The sequence below is a fragment of the Molothrus aeneus genome, chromosome Z (assembly GCF_037042795.1).
Source record: "Molothrus aeneus isolate 106 chromosome Z, BPBGC_Maene_1.0, whole genome shotgun sequence".
Taxonomy (NCBI): domain Eukaryota; kingdom Metazoa; phylum Chordata; class Aves; order Passeriformes; family Icteridae; genus Molothrus; species Molothrus aeneus.
In genome coordinates this window covers 21,068,120-21,091,314 of record NC_089680.1, presented here as the reverse complement: position 1 = coordinate 21,091,314, position 23,195 = coordinate 21,068,120, and the positions used below count along the sequence as shown (strand labels likewise).

The following is a 23,195-nucleotide window of genomic DNA, read 5'->3' as shown; positions in this document are numbered from 1 at the left end:
TTATCAGTTTGTGGAAATAGTTTCCATTAGAACAAGTACATGCTAGTGTACATCACTTACTTGACAATACTGTCTGGTATATGCACATATTCCATTGGAATCATCTCTCGAAGCTCTGCCAACGTGTTGACATACTGTATCTTACTGCTGAACTTAGAGCTGAAACACAGGAAAAAAGGTATTAATTGACTGCCCCCCGATCTTTTATGACATGCTAAAACCAAATGAAGAAATGTATTAAATGTAAGAAATAATTAAGCAATTGGATATTCATATTTCAATTACAGACTGAGAGACTGGACTATTAATGATTAATTACTCAAACCATCCACCTGCCACAGCGAAATAAGGCTGGTAAGAGGCAAGTCCTGTGAGGTGGGATAACACCTTTTATCATGCCAGTCCTCTCTTACATAATGGCTCAGGTGTGAAAACTTCCCTGTGGGGAAGAACCAGGACTTTCACACAGCCTGAAGGTATTCATCCCTGACATAACTGGTGGAACATAAACGACTCAGCTCTAACATCTTCGAAGGCAAGGTACTTGGGCAGTCCCACCTGAACTTGAGTGAATATAAATGCAATGGACTCTGTGTTTTATGGGCTTCCCCCACTCAATGAAGACAGTGACCATAACTTTGACAAGACTGGAAAACTCATCACCAAGAAGACCAGAAGAAGAGGAACAAGGAGATGCCAACAGGATCACTGAATGATGATATTTTTTCTACTTTGTCTGTGTTTGTCATGCTCTTTCTCCTCTCCTCCCACCCACTCTCTTTCTATCTCTCCCTCACAATTACTGCTAAATAAAAGTCCGTGTTTCAGCATATGGCCTTGTTTGCACCTTAACTCAGACAGAGAGATCTCTCTAATAATTTTAATAATCATATCTTAACGCCGTTCAGCTGATTATGAGCCTACCTGAATCACATTATTAAGCCAACATCGTAAATTGTACTTCCTACATACTAGACAATGTGATTAGTTTTACAGTTGGAAGGAGATGCGTAAAAATTTGGAAAAGATTCAAGTCCCTTACAGACCACTTACATGTAAAAAGAGACGGAAAGCATTACTTGACATGGATATAATCATAAACACAGTTATCAAGGGATTGTGATGACTCAGCATTTCTATTTTACACTAATTCTCAAACACAATAAAACTGAATTTCATCATTTATTCAGAAGAGCACAGATCTGATTGTGTCTATTCTTACTGCAGTGTCTTTCTATGATGAAATAATGTGTTTATTTCAGCTGTGCTATATGATTCATTTATTGTGCTTATAAAATGATCACTTGGAAAAAAGGCTAAACTGTTCTGAAAACACACTTAAAACACAAGGCTATTAGCTTGTCTAACCTAAGTTATTTCATAAGTGTGAGGTTATGAGAAATCTTTCTCCTTTGGCTTATAAAGCAATTTTTCACATTTAGCTCTGGTTGTATTTAGATCATCTTAAAACAGCAGTAATAGTGGCAAGCTCATATGGACCATATATGTTAAGTGTAGGTCTTGAAAAACAGAACATGTTCTTTCTGTTTACTGCTGACCTGCAAGTACAGCCAGACAACATGAAGCCTCTGAAATAGCTCTGAGCAGAAGGTTACTGTCCCTCTCCTCAACAGAGGTATCTTCCCAATAATGCAAAGTGAGACAACTCACTTTGGGAACAGGAATACATGAAAGTGCTGTGAACAGTTGTTTAAGCTCACTCATTGTGATTTGTCTCTGTACCCAATTAGCATCACTAGGCACACAGAGTGGTCACATTTTAGATGCAAGAATCACCCACAACTGTCCAGTCAAAGCACGGAAACATACAGATTCTTAGCATTTTATCCAAATTGCTATCATAATCTGCAGCATCAGCATTGCTATCTAAACTAACCTGGAAAACTGCAAGCCAATCATAAGCTTCTAAAGACCGTGGGAAGGGATTAAAAAATCTTTCAGTGGGTAGTTTTTCTTTCCTGAGGATTCTTCTGGGTCCACTAATTCCACTGCAGTGCCTGATTTCTAATTCCTTCATGTGTGAATCAGTGTATGGGCATCCCAGACAGTTTCTTTCAGACTTCAGGGAAAACATGCTGCCAATAGTGGTAACTTTCCCCTATTTAAGTATTTCTGTCAAATGCCAAGTATGTTTCACCACTTGAAGAACCCCTTTGAAATACAATTTCTTACGTAACACAGCTCAAGTAATTTTTGGCGTGCATATCAACAGGGATTCTAAAAGAGTACCTAAGATCTATATCTGCTACCTCTAGTTCTTTAATTCCATATATTCAAACAATACTTTGTCAGTCAAGATGGTCCCACACTCCACTGAATTATCTTGCCAGTTTTTGAGGAAGAAAAAGATAGAGCTGAGGTAGAATTGAGGGTATCCCACACTCAGCCCCTTACCATTTTGTTGTCTTTCAGGATTTTGATTTCTACTGTTTAGCCCCACATCTCAGCTGGTATACAATTAAAATTATGTTGGTTCCTTCAGCTATCTCACTGAAATCTCTGCTTGCCTTGTGGCTAATTAATTTCTCACTCTAAAATTCCCACTGTGCCTGTCACAGGTTCAGGGAACAGCTGAGGGCTAGCAAATTAAGCTATAGTCATTGGCTTTCAATCCAATCAAGTTTTTATCTCCTTAACCCCTGAAGAAAGGGAAGGGAACTCATAATGTTCTTCTATCCTTGGTAAGGGTCCAAATATCTCATGTCATCCTCCACAAAAGTCACACTAGCCAGGTCTCCTGCCCACCTTTTCAGCTTCTATTTGCCCTTCACTTTCTTCTTGCACCAAGACTCAATCTACCTGGCTGAGATAGTCTCTAGTGTTTCTTGTTCCACACTGCTAATCTGCTTTGCCAAACTATTTAGAGTGAACATTTTCTTCTGTTTCACAATGAAAAACCTCTCGTCACTGCTGCTTAATATGGCTACTTTGAATAAATGACTAATGAATTGAAACAGACATGACTTTTAAAAAAGACCAAACTGTCATTTATGGGAGTAAAGAGGATGGCAACCAAAATATCTCACATATCAAATGCAACTCAGCAAATCCTCCTAACTACTGTTGATAATTCCAATTCACTTTTACTCTGGTATTCTGAATAGTAACTTTCAGCTTGGTCTTTAAGATACCACATCTAAAAAGGAGCTCTGTTATGACATTCTGCCTGCTGCACTTTGGCAGCAATGGGACAACTCATGTGCTTCCCCAACCCATGTCACTCTATCAGGACAGAGCACCCTGGGACAGTGCTCTCCACAGAGATCTCCACCTGCAGTGTCTTCACCTGCAGACTGTAAACAGAACGGCCCGAGATCTATCATGACACAAGTCATTCTCTGTGTGGCTTTTGTAGCTGAAGAGTCGCCTCTTGCCTGAAGCAACTCTTTTTCACACCTGCCAGTTTGCTCTCCCTGACCGCATACTTGCCTATCCTCTGCAGTAAGTGTGAGGTCTTTGAAGTTGATAGCTTTTTTTTAAATTGTTTTACTAATCAAACCATTATTTTTGACAGCATTAAACATTTCTTGAATCCAAATGCATTCAAACACCTCAGGGTGCACGCAGTTCCTCTTGTATGAGCTATGAGCAGTAATGATATTTTAAAAACCCAGAACCATAGCCTAATCTTGTTCTGTAGCCAGATTTTTGAATAAGGTGATTATAATTACATGCAGTTCCCTTTTCTATATGCCTTTTTCTGGATTCTGAACAAAGACTATTTTAAGGAACTGAATTCTCAGAACATACACATACAGGTTTAGAAAACCATGCCTATGACTTCCACAACTAGATACTCATACTCACATGAATCACTTTTTTTTCCCCTATTCACCTTCGGAAAGCCAAATTCAACTTCCAAAATCCCAACATGAACTATAAAATGAGCACTATTCAGCGAAAGATTAACAGTTTAAGGCTTTAGGGTGCTTATGTATTCTCAAGGGCATAGAAAATCACAGGTATTTGCTACATACCTTATAAAAGGTCGCGTTACAGCCAGAATTGTCCTGATAAACCATGATGGATGAACAATTATAAATGACTTCAAATTCTTCCGTAATCTAAGTAACAAAAGCAAGAGTTTCTTAGAAAAACAGAAAAACCACAAAAGATAAAGAAAGATCATATACAGTAAACCCTGGCGTACAGGAGAGTTACAGAAATGGACACTATTTAAAATAACGGCTGTGGATCAGACAGGAAAACACTACTTACCGTCGATCAATCATCTGGTAACATTTTTTCATCCAACCCAATCCAGGCATCCTTCTTCTTGGTGTTGCTCCATTCAAGTAGACAATCATGTAGTCTTCAGCTACCATCAGCTCTAAGGTACTGATTACATATCTGATAAAAGTACAGATGACAGTGAGCATATACGGTACACTATCTGATTGATCCCAAACTAAATCAGGCAGTTGGGAATAAATGAAAGCAGATTGAACATTTTATGACAAGATAGGCTTTTCTTTTCCTTTAAACAAAACCAAATATTTAGCACTGATCACCATGGTACCTGTAGATACACACAGCTAGAAAACCACAGTCTTACCTGTGCCTTCAAAAATGTGTGGCTTCCTCACAATAATAGAGTTCTGTAGTGAGTTTTCAAGTATCACTGGTGAATTTGCTTTTTCTTAAAAAGTAATTAAGTCAGGAGATTTTGCAAGGGAGAACATGGCATCCTGTGAAGTCCTAGGAACTTCTGAAATTAACTCTTGAGAAACTTCTATTCACTGTTCTAATCACCAGTTTTGCTCAATACAATAATAAAAGGTGTCAGAAGATACTTGTTTAAACTTCATGTGATCCTTATTGTCCTGCTATCGAGTCTGTGACTGCAAAATACAAATACTTTGACACTCATGCCCAAGAAAACCTGTCCATCAACCTGACATCTGATGGAACAGAGTACTCCACTCCATCACTTCATTTTGTGAGCAAAACACTCCCAACACCCGTTATCATACAGTGCTCTTGGGACCAAATGAATTCTACCTAGAGAGCACACTACTCAACTCACTCAAATAAGAAGATAGTTAAATTCTTGCTGGGGACTAGCTATGCAGATGATCCACTTATATGTCCCTACTCCATTTGGGAGCTGATCATCACAGGAATGTTCAAATTGTTCTCTCTACTATCCAGCCTCAAGGTATGCCTATGTAAAAACTAGAATGCAAAACTACCAAGCCACACCTTAAAAACCTGAATGCCTCAGTGCACTCACTACAAAAGGCAGCTCTATCCCGAAGCATAATGGCCCCTTTCAGAGTTATATGGGAATGCCTCACAATCTAATCTGACCCTTAAATTCCTTAGGATGCAATGTCTTTAGAAGAATTGTAGGAAATCTAGTTCTCACCAGAGAGTGGTATTTTACCTGGGCATAAAGCAGGCAACATTAACTAGACCAGTTCCATGCATTTGGTAAATGCCATCCAAATCCCTACCCCCTCAATGCATTCCACTGCTCATTCTTACCTTGCACTTGTGCACTCCCTACTTTTGCCTCACATTAGTGAAGGCTTATGTCTAACAGTGATATAGAAAAGCAAGGTATTGCATGGACATTCTGATGCAATCCCCTGCTTTTCTGTAATAAAGCTTCATTTAATAGCTATTTCAACAAAGCTACTATTTGACAGGTTATAAGATTAGCCCTTCCCACATGGCAAAACATCTAGTGCTTTAAAGGCACTTAACAGTGAAACATACAAGTTTGTAAGTACAAGTGTGTAAGTATGTATTAAAATATGACAAGACTTTCAGTTATGGAACATGACAGTCTAAAAATGTCAAGGGAGCAAGAGCTCCCTTGCAAATTATACCTATCTAATAATTTCTTATTATTTTATAATAATGGCAATTTCTTCATTATTTGAAAGGATGGACAGAAATTTTCTCATTGACTAGAACAACTAAATCACTCAGAAAGCAAAGTGATGGTTTTGTTTTCAAAGTGTAGTTTTTCAAATTGAGATTATTTTAAAAAATTTTAATCTGTGGACTAGCTTTAATCTGACTTCCAGGCAACCACAAATTAAAAAGTAGATTTTTTTTAATGTGGTTCTGCATTATCTACAAAAACTGCTGTAGAAGCTGTTTCAAGCATTTTCACACAAATTCATCCCTTCAAAGACAATTTTACAGAATTAGTTAATATAAAAAATAGGAAGAAGATAACTGGAAATGTGAAAGGAATTCAGATGGGAAAGGAGCTGTTGAGGACGGTTGTTAATCAGAAGCTAGAGGTAGCTTACATGCTACCAGAAACATGCTGTATAGAAAAAGAGATTCAGTGGTTTGCAGGTCTCTCCAGATCCCTATATAATTCAATAGTAAAGAATTACCAAATATTTAAAAATATCAGTTACTGTATATTTAGCAAACTGTTGTACTCTCTCTCTTTCCATGCAGACCTAGAATGGAAAGAAAGAGTTGAACTTTCTCCTTTTTCTTCTTTTCTTGGAGAGACTCAACTGTCTACAAGCCTTAAAATAAGCTGCAAGTTCACAGCCAACATGAACTCACATTTTTATTACTACTCCAGAAAAAGTGACTTACAAAATTGACTTCAGCAATATACTTAAGCCATGTGGAAAAGGCTCTTAAGGCTTTCTCTGCAAAGTTAATTTATCACCAGTTCTATCTGAACAAGGGTCTTGGGTGAAGACAAAGAACAACTATTGAATGTCAGTCATGGTTACAGTTAGCTTTGTTCCTTATTTATCAAGTTAAAACCGCTGAAGTAATTCCTTCTTCTCTTCTGAATCACTGAGCATTGTGTGTATCAGTTACTATAGATCGCATTGAGTTCTTAGAGGCCAGACCAGACCCTAACCCTAACCCTAACCCTAACCCTAACCCTAACCCTAACCCTAACCCTAATGATACCAGTTGTTCTGACCACAAACTAAAACACTGAGTCTTGATTTTCACACATACAGACAATTTTTAAGGCACTGGCTGCCAACAAGTACATCTTCATAGGCTGGAATATTAAGGGGACCTGGGTCTGTGCCTTGTAAGCTGCAAATGGCAAAGGCCGTGTCTCCTGCTGGCTTTAAATATTACTTACTGCATTTTAGCACAGAAAACATTGGAATGATTGATTTTTTACAGCTGTAAGAGGAAGTAGCTGCAGGCACTTCAGGAGAGAGTTGCCTTCAAAATTTTGGGCTGCCAAAACAATTGCTATTAGGAATAATTTTCCTGTGATAGATTTGGGGTTATGTGTCCAAATCTGTGTCCTGCTCAACTGGCCCCTGCCACTTCTAGCTGAATCAGAAGCAGCTGGAGTCAGGAAGCATAGTTAGAGATGCTTGTGTCAGCAATTTATCCTGTTTTTAAAAAGCAAGCGTCAAAAAAAGGCTCAGTAACTCCTAAACCAAAGACAGCGTATATTAAAAACATGTTCAGGGATACATCATAATAATAAACAATGAACAATGAAAAACTGTCTAAGCCCCTGCTGACTGCTCTCAGCAAGACCTGGAAATCATTAGTGAAACTGTGTAAAGACTGTAGCCCCAACAAGGTGAAGATATCGCACTCCTTGGCTTTTAGAGAGATACTAACAGTCAGACTTGGTCCTGAAAAATACACCTTAAATTGGGAAGATGAGTAGGTAAAGGATACCAAAATAATACCCCACTGGGCAGTTTATCTAAAACTGCTATTTTCCTTGTCACTCCCCTTCTAATGGCCAAAATTACCTCTTAAGGAAAGACAGGTTACCTCTCACTGCATTATTCTGAGTACTAACTCAAAAGACTTTGTCACATTGCTCACATATCACTCACAGGAAAAGATTTTCCATGACATAGTTGTAATCAGCTCGACTGCTGTCTGGCAAGAAGCATGCCGCAAACACAATGATAGCATTCAGACCATCACCATAGTATCCTGTGGAAAAAAAAATGAAAAAGCATTTTTATCTTTTCCAAAAGCTTTTAACAGGATAATTTTTTTTTAATCCTGTAATAAAGCTACTATGTGTACTGCTGAAGCATCCCAGAATGCTTCATACCGAAGGTTTGAAAATATATGAACTATTATAAAGTGATAAAGAAGTTGGACAGTCAGCTAAGCTGAATCCTCAAAAAACGCACATACCACAACTACTAGTAAACTTTTTACAGTGACCAGCAAAAAAACCTTCTAAGGCTTCTACTACTGGTTCATTGCAGCTCTATGGCAATCATGTACTGAATGCTCACCTCACACTGAGGAATAAGGGGGTGAAGAAAATATCCTACATTTGTTGTCCTGAAAAGTTTGAATTAAGTTTGGCAAAGTCTTGCAGTCCAATCTCAGTTGGTCCCCAATGGCTTTAGAACATTATAATTATGACTGCACTCCACTTTACCTTAAAAGCTCCTGGGGATCAGTTAAATCCTTTGCTGCAAGTTTTGTATAAATTACTTTTTAACCTTCAATGCTCCAGTTGTCCAATACTGGCATTCTCTGGGCTGCATCACTGCCTAATGATAGCTGTTAATCTTCAAAGCTGTAGCACTACCATTCCAGGGCCCAGCACGGTTGCTTATTATCCAAAAGAATATGCTTCGTTTTCATGATGGATTAATGTTGGTTAATTGTCTCCACAACCCTTTGCAGCTGCCATGGATTTTCTGTATTTATCATAAATAATAAATAAAAAACATTCCTGCATTTCAGTTGAAGGTTTTGCTTAAAGGATACATGCAATAAGGAGGGGATTTATAAAGATGCCATAGGAATGGCTGTAGGTAGACAGCACTAGTGATGCAGAGACAGAGGACAGATATACTCAGAGAACACTCAAAAACCTTTTGAGTCTAGAAAAATGAGACACTAAGGGAGAGATGATAGTATTTGTGAAGGAAACTTCAATTCCCCTCAGGAACATGTTTTTATGACAAAAATTAAAGGCTAATACTAACACTTAAACAACCTTTGCAAAAGGAGATTCTAAGACTTTTACAGTGCTTTCTGGATACTGGAGAGCAACATCCAAACCTAACTAAGTGCTTATGAAATTCAAGTCCTGTTTTCAGCATGTATTCTTATTCAGCTAGATTATTTGGAATTGTGCTGGTTTCAGCTGGCAGAGACTTTGTTTTCTTCACAGTGGTAAGCATGGGGTTGTAGTTTTGATTAGCACTGAAATCAGATGGCTGACAACATAGAGATGTTTTTATTATTGCTGTGCAGTGTTCACAAAGCACCAAGGCCTTTTCTGCTTTTTATACTGCCCCCCACCACTCAGAGAGCAGGCTGAGGATCCACAAGAACCTGGAAGGGGAAGGGGACACTGCCAAGGCAGCTGGCCCTAACTGACCACATGGATATTCCAGACCATATGGCATCATGCTCAGGAGAGGAAGAAGGAGGAAGTAGGAGGGGACATTTGGAGTGATGGCCTTTATCTTCCCAAATGTTTTGTGTGATGAGGACCTGCTCTCCTGGAGATGGCTGAACACCTGCCTGTCTTTGAGAAGTAGTGAATGAATTTCTTGTTTGGCTTTGCTTATGTGCACAGATTTTGCTCTGTGTATTAAGTTGTCCTTATCTCAACCCAAGACTTTACACATTCTTACTCTTCTGATTCACCATGTGGGAGTCAGCAACTGAATGTGTGGGGCTTGGCTGCCAGCTGGGTTTCAACAACAACAGGCAAAAGCAGTATTTCTCTCCCCCTCAGGTTTACAAATAGGGAGGACACTTCCTTCCTTCCTTCCATAAATTTAATAAAATTTTAAAAGACTTTATAATAAAGCAATCTGTCCAGCTGGCAGGCTCAGGAATTTGGCAGTAAGAGCACATTATGGCAGGGGCATCCACTAAATTACATAGCACAGTTTGCAGTTCATGGAAAGCAAAACAATTATGTGCAGATGCTAACTAACAACACACAGAAGAAAAATCCACAGATAAATCTTAGCCACTTTTTCTCACACATGCTTGAAGAGAAGGAATGTTCACCCTAGGGACAAGTGTATTTTAATTCATCACTAAAAGCCAATAAAAGCCATTTGCCCAAAATCTCAGTTAGACTAAAGCAAAGAAAAAGATCTCTAAGAAATTTCTCCATCAGGATATATTGAAGACAATCTCAAACCTAGGCCACCAAATCTACTCTCCCCTTTCCTATTTTGTGGCTACCACATAGGTTCTGCATTTGCTGTTATCTGTCATTTGGTAGGGAGGAATGTTCAGTAGATCTTTAAATCAAGAAATGCTTGATTTGACTTCCTATTGACTAATTTTAGTCAGAAAATATTATTATTCTTGAGATTAAAGAAAAGACTCCTGGCCCTCTAAACACTCCACTGAAGTACTGCCAAAGGGAGCTTCATATGGAATGGGCCTTGCTACCATAATGTAGAAACTGGTCGAGTTGTCCAAAGTTTTCCACATTAGATGCAACAACATGATTTTGTTTCCTTGTCTTCAACCTGCCACTTCATAAATGCAGAATTTAATCCAGTCCTTAACTTACTTTGATTTGCCTAGATACCAAGAAAAATTTCCAGTTTAGCCAGCAGCAGGCTGAAATTTATTGTTAGATCTTATACTGTTTGTTTTACAATGACTAATGCTATTGACTAATAGCAAAACAGCCTTCCAAAAGTAAAAAACCCTAAATGCTCTTTATCTTACATTTGTGATCTAACAAATCATCAGACATGTAAAATTTGAATTCATATTATTTCATACTATGAGAGTTGAGCTGAATTACCTAATCTCTCATTAAACACTGGTTTTTCACAAAAGCTGATATAAACATAAACTTCAACATCTAGTAGGAAATATACAAGCTTTTACCACAAATGCATATTGACTAGTTTACAGCACACAAAAATACATAAATAAACAACATTAGCAAGGCCCAAAAGTATTTTGTGTTTGTTTCCTAAATTAAAATTCCCATCTGGGCGTGTTTGCTAAATTGTGTCACATTCACAAATCTTTGATGGTAGTGTGCTAGTAGAAAAAGAGTTGAGCCCTAAAAATCTTTACTAATTAAGGTTAAACCTTCTGTACATGAATAGCTGTAGGCTAGCATTTAGCTGCTTTTAATGTAAAAATTAACCATCATTTATTTCTGTAATTTTACCAGACATAGGCTCAACACCGAAAACATTTTAACTTCAACATTTTAGTATCTTTAACTGATGCTGCAGACCAACAACACTGTGAAAAAAGCATCCTCATATAAACTCATAAATCTTACCTCTGAGATGCTACACTGCCTGTCTCAGTTTTTGCAGGAATAAAACAACTCATCTTAACCTAATACCTTGCTTAACAGATAGCAAAGAGTGTCTCCCAAAAATACAGAATCCAAAGATAATCCAATCTGAGACACCAAGGAAAAAGCACTTAGAGTAATACCTACCCATTTGAATTAATTTACATGGAAATGTACTAGTAACACTGAAATTATGAATTCTCTAAGGAAGGTGGGAAGCAGATAAGCAAATGAGAAAATATAGCAAGCACATGGTGCCATTTTCCTCCTTTTCTTTGATATATCATTTGATAGTTATTATGCTCCTGACAACTATAAATGGCAGAAAAATAGCATAAGGTGGGTAGCCATATGAATGGAAGCCCCATCATTTTTCTTTTGCCACTCTACTTGTTTAGATCTGTGCAATCACATACATCATTCAATAAATCACAGAGCATTACACTTCCTCACACAAAAGGTTTTGTCAAAACTCACCAAATAAAGTTTTCAAAATTTTATTTTGCTGTAAGTCAAAAGCTTTTTTCCTTGTCTGAGACAGTTTTACCTTACAATGACCAGATTGTTCCTGACACAAATATGTCAGTATGCTGCTTCCAAAATAGCTTTAAATTTAAAATTCTTATTAGTCATTGCCCCATTGAATTTAAAGCCTGGCTGACTTCAGCCAAAGCTGAAAAATAAATTTTCTCTCCCCATGTCAATATGATAATGGAACAAAAAATAATTCATGATCAATAAAGCATGAAATTTTTTACATCAATTTTAAAAATGCTTACAGCTGCTCCTACCTCCATGTGAAATGACCTTTTTGTATGGTTCAATGACTCTCATATCAATTCTCTGTTCTTGTTCTCCAATAACCACTGTTCTCCATAACCTGTTGTCCTCTCGCTCCTCTTCAGCAGAGTACTCAGGGATTGATTCAGACTCCTCCTGGGAAGCATCCTTAGCAGCAGTCTGCTCTTCTGAAAAGGGGAACTGTATGTATTACTTCTTCCCATTAAAGCTCTAAATATTTTTGCTGTTATGTACATTTGAGATAGATGACTGAAAATAACTGCATTTTTACTGTTCTGGTATAAATAAGAGCAGAATGACACATATTTGAAGTATACTGTTCTTTCTAAAACATTATTCTGTCTCTGCAGTCATAAGAACAGAATTTGAATTGCAAGTCAGTAAGGGAGGTAACAGTAAACAAAGAGTGAGATACATAATGACATACACAAGAATACATAAAAAGCTGCAGGCATTCTATTTGAAAATACTAAGAAGATCTATGAGAATTAAGAATAAACTCAAAGGAGCAGTTTTAATTGACAAGAACTAAAGAACACAATGTTTCATAGGTGCCCTCAAACCTTTCTATGTGTTGGGTTACCTACAGATGTACCTCTCTGATTAAGGCTTCTTCTTGAACTACTACTAATACAAACTGAAGCATATGATCCTCAAAACATCCTAGTTTATCATAAGAATTAAAAAAGTATCTATGAAATCAGGAATATGATAGCATACTGCATGTATACCACATATACTACATAGAAGCCACAGGCACATATACATACATGCACTAACTATTACTTTGTAAAACTGAATTCTCCAATAAATCCTACCAATAATTTCACCAGATCTGTAACAAACACCAAGTTTCTCTAACCTGGCAAAAAAAGCTTCTAAAAAAGATAGGTTGAGCACATATTTACTGCTACAATAGGACTAACAAAGTCTGAATTTCTAATGCTGCCTGTCTTGTATTTTCTGTCCCTAATACAAAATATTTTTACAGAATTATACTGTATATAATATATACTATATTATAGAAGATGCGCCTCTCTGAGGTAGATTCTCTCATGTGCAATGAAATCTGAGTCTATAAACAATTCTCTACTTTAAATAGTTCCTGCCTGATGGAATCCTGAAAGAAAGGAGGAATATTTCACCTCTTTCCTCACTGTCTAAGTAGCCAATGAGTTAAAAACATACTCAAATAAAATTGTATTAATGGTGGAAACAGGGATGGAAAATCAAGAAATAAATACACATGCAAATATAGTGTGACCATGTAAGCCTTTTGTTCCCTAAGAACTCCAAATGAGTTTGAGGAGATCTAAGGTTGGAAAAAAGGACAGTCTGACAAAAAAGTGGGGTTTTTCAAGTATAGTATTTCAAATTGATTTAACAGCTGCTGCTCAGCAGATTATATACTGAGGAACTGAAGAATATATTCATGGTTTCCCAGGGTACAATGCTCATGATGTTTAACAATAGCATTCAGCTTTGAAATACCACGTATTCTGTGACACTGGGAATAAGGTTACTAAATGCATAACCCCACTACCTCCAAACCCAGGTATCTTAATGCAATTTTGTTGCCAGTTTTGCAAAGGTACTGTTGGTAGCAATATGAAAATTACATGCATACAGTCAAGTTATGCAAACTTTAGCAGTTTGCCCATTCCTGCATCCTATATCCTTATACAGGGTCTCCACAGGACACTATTATGCAGCTCAGGTACTTTTAGAATAGACAGATGGGATTATCAACACAGCCTACAAAGACTGTCTGGTCAGCTGATTCCTTGTGAAGTACAAAGAACATGACTGAGGCAGAGAAGTATAGCTGGCAGAACGAACTTTAATAAAAAGAGGCTGGGCTATATACATGGCTGACCAATGTTCAAATTGTATTTGGGGTTTGATTTTTTTTTTTTTTTGCTTGGGTTTTTTGTTGTGCTTTTTTTGTTGTTGCTTGGTTTTTGGGGTTTATTTGGTTGTTGGGTTTTTTTTGTTTGGTAAATCTTAAGACAATAATAGTTACTAAAACCCTGATAAAACTTACAATGTTGAAATTGGATATATGAATTATTTTTTAATAGAAATGGTACTAGACTGCCTCTTCCTGATGAAATAGCTCTCCTTTACCGCCTGGAGTGTTGATTTTGCAGAGGAAGATGCGCCAGTGTTAAATTCACAAAGGAAATAAATGTCTAATAAATAAAATAATAACCATTCTTACTTTATAAATATGCTGATTGGAGAGAAGGCCTTCACTGATACTCATGTATGGCTTTCAGAAATGAATTTTTTTTTTTTTATGTCATCTAAATCAATGATCATAAAAAGCTGATTTCAGAAACTCGCATGGCTTCTGAAGGGAATGTTGGAATGTATGGTATTAGTGACTAAAAAGCCCCAACCCATGAAATTGGTGATCAACCAATCTCTGAACAAGTCAGGTGCTAGTTCAAGACAAGTATTTTAGTATTTCTGCTCTAATCTTCCATGCATATTGCAGTTGTGATAATTGTTCTTCACCATTCATTTGAAAAAATGGATCTCAGTATTAACTTATAATACAGAGACATTTTTCAGTGATGAGGTGAACTCCTGAGCCATGGTAACAGTCTTGCTTTTCTCAGTTGTCTTTTGTAGTTCAAAGGTACCTTCAGCAGTCTGATCATGACAAAAGTCACTGTTCTTTCTGGTCTCAGCAGCTATGTTTTTCTCAGTATTTACTTTTCTGGGTTTGGCAGCAGTTAGAAACATTGAACTGTGGGAGATTACTGGTAACATCATGATGAGTGCATACCAGCTATTAGTAGAGTACAGGAGTACAAAGATAATAAAGGCTATTTACCATGCAAATAAGCCATTCTGCACCAGTTCTTATGACTATAATCTTAGCTATCAGATTAACATTACACATAGCCAACTTCTTTTATTGCTGGCTTATTTTGATAAAATGGGGTTTTTTTTGGTCTTTTCTATTCTTTTCATGGCTCATCTTTTGGGGTTTTTTTTGTTTTGGTCTTTTCTATTCTTTTCATGGCTCATCTCAGTCGAAGGTATTTTTACTATTAACTATCTAAAACTACACAACTGTATAAATGTCACCAAAACCAGAGGGACCCTGGGCTCTTCACTTAAGAGTTTGGGGAAATCGGTCTAACTCTAAGAACCAAACAAATCATCACATTTAGAAAGCAGGAAAAAAAAAACCACTGGGAGGAAATGCCATCCATACAACTGCTACCAAAATCACTGGAGTTACATTTAATTACCTGAGGGTTTAAAGGAAACATCTGTTCTACTGCAGACAAGAGACTTTTTCTCTCACATGGTGGTCACAACAGTCAAAGCATGTGAGCCTCTGGGTGTGTGTTAGTTTTAACCTTCAGTGTAAAATCTTCTAACTATCAAGCAACTCATCACCACATTCTGCATCTACCCACAAGGAAATCATCCTCCTCATGAGAAGTAACATTAGAGATGCTAATGCATGAGTGAGTACACAATAATGCCTCTTTGGCAATACCACTTAAAATAATGCAACTGCTCTTGTATGCTCCAGCAACCTCACTGGTATTAGGGAAAGTAAATGCATGGGAAAATTCACTTTTAACTGATCCATTTTTAAAGTTTCTTTCTGCTCTCAGCTGTAAAATGTTCACACTTGTTTTTCCCTCAAATAGCTTGTGAACTGTTTGTATTTACATCAGCAATTAAAATTCTTACATGTTTATGTTTTATAAGGTACTAGCAAGGAACAGGAAACACCCTATTTTGAATAGCATGAAACTAAGTAAACTGAGTAAAACTTCTACATCATATTTCTCCAAGAGAAAATCATTAATACGTGAAGAAAGAGAGAAATTTCCATTGCACACTTCAGGGTGCATCTGTATTGTACAGCTAGCCCTGCTGAGAAAGGACATCAAAATTAGTGGAACAAGGAATTCCGTTCTTCCATCACCTGAGCTTTATTATGCCATCCATATACCTTCCATATCTCAGATTTCCAATCATGGGAATAAAGAGCAGACCTTTCTTCCTAACAAAAGACCTCTCTGCACATTGTGTCTACCTCACTAATATACTGCAAGATCTTTGGTGCAGCCAACATATTTTGCACAAAGTTAGATTCCTAAATATGGCCAATGTAACTGTAATCTGGAGCTGGCCAGAGCTGCAAGACGCTGCAGTTAGCTACAGCTAGCTACAGCAACAGTCAGCTGCCCTCTCCTTCTTGGAAGAACAAGACAATTGTTTTCAGACAAGTCCTGTGGTACTGGACAAAGACAGGACTTTGAATTTCATTCTCTCTAGGTAGCTCTTACTTTATTAATTCAGCTGAACTATTTCTTTCTGCACTCTGAATAAACAGAAGGATAATAATTTACAAAGGAGGAATAAAAGTTAAAAAAATAGGAGACAGTAAAAATACCTAAAAACAAAAATGCCTAGCATTGATGAACCCTACATTTACAATGTAGACCATTACCTTGTCCAGCGTATTCAAAAGAGTCAGCTTCATCAGGAGTGTCAAGGTCATCTACATTAATGTCAATTTCATCGGGTGTATCCAAATTATCATCAGACAATATAGACCCTTCACTCTGGTCCAATGAGAGATTGATGTTTGGAGCAGTGAGCTTTATCCTTCTGGGTTGGGAACCATTAAGATCAAGCGAATTGGGAGGTTCTGAATAAAAGAAAAAAAAAAGAACAAAAAAGAGAAAAAGAACTGTAGCTACTTCACATACAATTAATCTCCCAGGTACTCAAAAACTACCTTTAAACACAGTGGGACAGATCAATTTTAGTAACACCATGACATTTAAGACTATCTAACACAAAACACAAATATTAGCATTAATATCTAATGAAATGAAACAAAAATCTACAGGAACAGCAAATGTAGTTCAGAGCTCTTAAATTATGTTAAATCCAGAAACACTTTTTTGCAGTCATCAGACAAAATGAGGTTTTGAACATGCTCTGACCCACAATATTTAAGAGCTTGAAGGGCAAATATAAATCATTTGAGTTATGAATCAAGACATTGCTGAGTTCTGGGAAAATCTGTATGAGTTAAAAGCCATTGTAAATATTTATTTTCTCATGCATTCAGTGCTGATTTACAACTACTTACATCTTTAGCTTTAACCATATAATACCTTACTCAATATGGTAACAAATAAAAAAAATCTCTGAGTCTCTTAATCAGTCTTAAATAGAAGTAGTATTCAACAAGACAAGAGCTAGATATAACTTTGCTCCTTGCCTCTGTCTTGTATGGCACATTTCAAGTTGTTCTGCTTAGTTCACTTAGACAGAGGTCAATTATAGAATACATAATACAGACTATTAAACTTTACAAGGACTAAACAAGTGATACCAATGCCCAAGAGAAAATGTCACACTGTAATTATCATTTCTCAAGTGAAGAAGATAATTGACTAAATAAAGCAAACTCAATGCTTTTTTCTTTTTAACATTGAACTGATTCTTTACCAGCACAGAAATATCATTCTCACTGCATAATTAAATGCCACAGGAATAAGGTACAATTAAGAAAATGAGCAAGAGCTTTTCTCACCAGGTCTCATCTCCGCAGAACTGGGGCTTTGTACACCCTCAGCTAAGGGGATGTCCATTCCCACATCCTCTTGTACCAATCTGAGAGGTAAATACAAAGGAAGATCTTAAAGAGATGTACAGCTCATGATCTTATATAGAACTGCAATTTCCTCCAACATAGCCAGTTCAGAAGCCTGAATACAAAACTGATGTTGCAAACAGCAATATTTCTCATTTTACACAAATTAAGATGGTCTTCAGTTATCAAGCAAATGGGAGACATCACTGCAAGGAGCTGCAGCTACTCTTGGTAAAACAGTATATTCCTGACTGAATACACAGTTACTGTATAGTAAAAATGAGTAGGTTTTCCCTTTTTTGGTATTATGTATCTTACAGCAATTCTGATCCAAACCAGTAATACTGATACAGGTAATCTGTCACACTGAAAAAGTTCAGAAAGTAAAAAAGTGAGAATCAAAACTGCATCAAAGATTTTCAAAGACTAAATTGTTGCAAATATCTTACCTAGACCCCATTTTTAGGAAGATACTAAGAAATGACGTTTAACATACATATATACCTACATACACACATACGTACATACATAAGACAAGGAAAAGGCACTAAGTGGTGAAAATAGCAACAAAGATAGTTAAATATTTAAAGCAAGTTGACTTGAACCGTTTTTATGTCTACTTGTTATTTAAATATTTTACTAAATACTTGCTGGAAGAACAGTTCAACTGCAAACAGGACACAACATTTTAAATTTTCAGGACAGTTTTAGCAGCTACCAAACTATCTGCAAACACATGACTTCAAGAGAGTTTCATTTTCTTTATCATGATACTTTTAGTATTTTATTCTGCACTACTTTTCCAAAATCTGCTTTCTTTTCCCCCCCTCACAAAAGCTGAACAACAGACTCTTCTCTGAACTTTGACCAACAGAACTGCGATGAGATCAAAGCTGGTAGTTTTCCCTGCAATAGCATCAGCTAGTTATGTTTTTAATGATTCAAGTGACTCAGCTGAACAGATCTGAATAGGTGTGGCTTACTGCTCTTGCAGTTTCTTCCTGCCCTCACTTTCCCAATGAGGAGGACTACACTTGTTGTATTGCACTAAATAGTTTATTTAGTTGTTGTTTTGCACTGGGTGATGGGAAATTTGTACTGAGTATGGTATGTCATGTAGATTGTTATTTTCCCTTCTCCCATCACATGGTTTATCCCTCATGCACCCCCTGTTATACACACCTGGTGGTCTGTTCCCTGGTTACCCCTCCCCTCGCCCCTCCCCAAGGGTATCCCATTGGCTGCGGTCCTCTTTCCCCGCCCCCCCCTCCTGGGGTATAAAAGTCCACTGCAGGAGTGTTATGCCCTCTTCTCCACCTGGGTGGTCGTGGGAACCAGAAGCATCCCGTCCCAAGCCAATGAACAGGACACTTGTCCCTACATGGAGAAGAGCGCTTCTCGTCTTTTATTTTTGTCTATGCAAGACCGTGTGGGCTAGGGTTTGAGCTAGCCGGACTGGACCCATACAACAGCCCAGAGACACACAGATTCTTGCACACCCTCATTTGATTGTGTCCAGACAAGACCCTTGGGTCAATCACTGTTTCAAAGTGGGAGTAGAGTTTCTGTGATTTATAGTCATTTCATATAAATTATATATAAATGTGCATACTCAGGGCTGCCAAAGGCTTCACTGTGCCTAAATTGAAAAAGATCTTTACTTCAAACCCCGCGAAATCAAATTCCCAGTACAGACCAGCAATTTTTTTTGATGAGACCATAGGGAACACAGTTTTCCATGAGACCATAGAGAACACAATTTACAGCTATGGTCAAACATGTTTGTGCTGCTCAGCCTTCAACCAAACCTTGTCTCTCAAGAAAAACTGATTTTACTAATTTTGATTTTATCCCCACATACTGTATAGTATGTCTTTCATAAACACAGAGATGAACAGCCTAATGATTTTTACAAAACATAGCGATTCTGGAATATGTTTAATTACTGTTAAAGAAGGCTTGAAACACTTTCTCTTAGGATACACAACAGACTAGTGAAGAAATTTGATGAAAGTATACTGTTCATTACTAAAATGAAAGCACAAATTTCCTGTAAGGTACCAGTTCCTTTTTCCCCCCTACTCTGTACAATTATCTGTATTCAGAAGTACTGACTACCACCACAACTTACATAGATAATGTAAATAAATCATTAGAATCTTTGGCTTTTTTTTGTGTGTGTGGTTTTTATACAATCCATAGTAAAATATGTGTAATGAAGTCTGATTCATTCATATGAACTAATTAGAGAGAAATCCTAATTAAAAAGAAGCGCTGTAAGTAACAGCTGGCTAAGGCAAATAACTGTAGTGGAAAGGGTGTGGGGAGAGCATGAATATTTCTAACCCATTTTAAATTCAGATTTGGATTTTATGTGAGGTTTTATTAACCTTTTAAAAATAAAACCATGAAGAGTTCTTCGATTAAACCAGCTCAGGATTAGTCAGATGATAACTTATGGGTACTCAAGGGTTTATATTTTGGTTGGAAAGAATACAATTTTGGTACTGTCATTCAAACAATTAATTTGTGATATTTCTTACAGCTTTATCAGACCAAATGGCAATCCCTTACCTGCACAACCTTTGGGAATTACTGGAGGAAAATATTTGAAAGGAAATATTCAAATCTGTGCAAAAACTAAGGTAGAGCAGGACAGTGATATTTCAGGCTTTCTGTATTAAAAAGCGACTCTTTTCTCTGTATTAAACAAAAAAATTGTTTAAGAAGGAAGATCATCTTTTCCTCTGTATGAAAAGAGCATGACTGAGTTTTATATACTCTATGCCTACAGAAACAGTGACAATTATAATCTGCAAGAAAGCAATTTCCCACAAGTAATTAATTCACAAATTTAGAGCTGAGTAACATTTTTGCAATGCCCAAAACAGATTTATCCTAAATCATGATGTTTCTAGGATTACCTCAAGACTGCTTTTCTCCCTGTGGCATCTTTTTTAAACTTTTTTTCCAACACATACGTACTTGAGTTGGTATTGTAGCTTTCTCTAGGGCCTCTTACACTTTCACAACAAAATTTTGAGGTATTTTTCTTCTTTCAGTGGGACCACTGCAGCTGAGTTAAACCAGAATTTTTTATCATATTTGTGAAGAAGAGTATATTTCTAGGTATTAAAAGCTGCATGTGAAACACTTGTTTGAATTTCTTATAAAATTCAGCTACAAGCAGTATACTCAAAAAATATCCCTACTACTGGATTAGTTAAACAGCGTTAGAATTTGTTGGAGTACTTCTAACTTGATTTTGTTGACACAGTGTTTTTAATGTCAAAAATCTGTACTGTTCATATTGGGTTATTAAATTTGGAAAGTAAGACTCTCTGGTCCTACAAGAACTGGGTCAAAGCAGGAATTTAAAAAGTCCAGTTGCCAAAAGCACTGCAGACGCAAAGTTCTCCATTTTATCTTCAATTACATAAAATGCTATTGCCTTTCAGAAGCTTTTTATCAGAGATTAGGTTTCCTGGGTTTTTTTTAGTTTGTTATTTTTAATTGTGTCAGGTTCTTATGTACTGTCAAAACCAGTCAACCGGCTTTTTGGAGAAGAAAAAGTCTGCCTTGGGAGCTAGTCTTATTTTTCCAAATCCTTTGTGCTTTACTCAAAGACATTAAAGATTCCTTGCCAGACACACACACCCCTTAGGTTCAGTGAAAGTTCTTCATTTTCATACGCCACAGTCAATATTTCACTCATAAATTAATGGGCAATACAGGCATATTTAAAATGGTAATTAAATATCTGTGATATTGTGCCCCAACATACGGCTTCAGAATTGCTGTCACTGAGAGAATGAGGAGCGTATGGATGAAGATTGTTTTCTACAGACACAGCTTCACATTTTCTGATGGATTTTGAGAGCATGTTCTGCTGAGCAGCTCAGCACCTTGCAGAGTAACTTCTGGGTGTGCAGAAGCTCTCAACAGATCTCAGCAGGAACCCTAGCAATGGAAGTCAGACTCCAGAAACTTTAAAATAGACAACTACCTCCTCTTCCTTTCCCACAGACTACTTCATATGCTTTCAAAATTCTGGCTTATAAAATTCCTTGCCTTACCGTAAGGGTGCAGCTTGGAACATAGATGATGTGGACAAAATATTAAAGAAAGATATATTTTTTTTAATCCCCTTTTAATGAATGCTTCTATTGAAGAAATAAATTAAGTTACTTTAGAAAGCCCATTCTATTCAGGTATGATTTACTGGATTGATAAAAAAAAGATCTTGGAACAGAGGTCAAAGTCAATTAAGGTTTTTTGTATCATAAATGACTTCTTTTATGTTGTACACAGACCAGTCATTTAAGGATCAGCTGTGCTGGGAATCAAGTTACTGATTATTTGCTCTGATATTCAGGTCTATGATCTTGTTCAGAAGAAGCTGAACCCCCCTCATTTCTCAAAGGCAGATCAGAGACAGATACCAAATTCATTTGAAAGGAGGAGAGGCAGGAGGCTGAAATACTTTCTCTTTTTTTTGGTTCAGACATTCTTACAGATCAATAAATTAATAAGCTTTAAATAATTCTTAATGCCCTCTCAAATCAGTATTTCTCAAAATTAAAGTTATCCTTCCTGACTTTTCTAGGTACAGCAGCATTCTGCTATTTTGGAAAGAGCAGCTTTGAATATTCACAGCAATATGTCATAATCCCTATGGGCTGTGTTGCCTCACCCTTGTGTCATCTGTGATCTATCACCAGTTTCCCAAGTTGCTCTGCAGCTATTATTATCAAGAAGTTAATTTCTTTAGTCTAAAATAAGATATGCTTTTAATGCACTGCTTTGAATAAATACCTACAACATGCAAAAGAGATCAACATTAATCCAGTTGTGACTGCCACCACAATTTATTCACCAGCTGGACTTCAAAATGTATAAATTTTCTCATTTTCTTTACTCATCATTGCAGATGTTTCATCTGAAGTGGAGCCCCCAACTGCCAGGCACTTTTCCTAGGTAAGTAAATCTTGTTTCCTCCATGCTGTTACCCTTACGTAGAGAAATAATTATATTCTTAAATTTTCACAGGATTCAAAAGTTTTTTTATAAAGTTTCAAAACATGATGAATCAAAGAAATGACATGGATGAAATCACCTTTGTGCATATTAATACATGCTTGGTTTGGATACTAAAAAATGTGAAGAAGGGAGATGAAGTGCAGTGGGATGGTTATTCAGAGGCTAAGCATTTAGGCTTTTTTTATCTTCTCAAATTCCACACATATGCAGGTATACCCTGGTTTTGAATGAAGTAAGAGTCCTGCTGATAGACCACTTTCTCACTAATTTTGCAGAAAAATTGAGTTGCATTGAAGAGTAATGCAGGAAGTGAAATTTTAGGTATAAAAACAAGTAGGGGAACTTAAACTCATTGAGTTACGTTTGCAGCACACAGGCAGCACAAAGTTCTTCTCCTTTGAACCCATCCCATCCCCACCCTGTGACACCACCCTTATGCAATTACTG

At 37.0% G+C, this 23,195-nt stretch overlaps 1 protein-coding gene across 6 annotated transcripts in view; it reads right to left on the bottom strand.

The window, feature by feature from the left end:
• The window catches only part of PRUNE2 (prune homolog 2 with BCH domain), a 104,836-nt gene that overhangs the window by 9,106 nt on the left and 72,535 nt on the right, over positions 1-23,195 (bottom strand). For 5 of the 6 annotated variants that reach the window (XM_066568834.1, XM_066568833.1, XM_066568835.1 and 2 more), the window contains 7 exons: positions 17,649-17,728; positions 16,551-16,751; positions 12,055-12,231; positions 7,830-7,932; positions 4,240-4,371; positions 3,999-4,085; positions 61-159 (listed from right to left, as the gene is read on the bottom strand). In XM_066568834.1, the coding sequence (XP_066424931.1) occupies positions 61-159; positions 3,999-4,085; positions 4,240-4,371; positions 7,830-7,932; positions 12,055-12,231; positions 16,551-16,751; positions 17,649-17,728 (879 nt within the window). The remainder of the gene's footprint in view (positions 1-60; positions 160-3,998; positions 4,086-4,239; positions 4,372-7,829; positions 7,933-12,054; positions 12,232-16,550; positions 16,752-17,648; positions 17,729-23,195) is intronic. The other variant, XM_066568837.1, reaches the window with a different exon arrangement.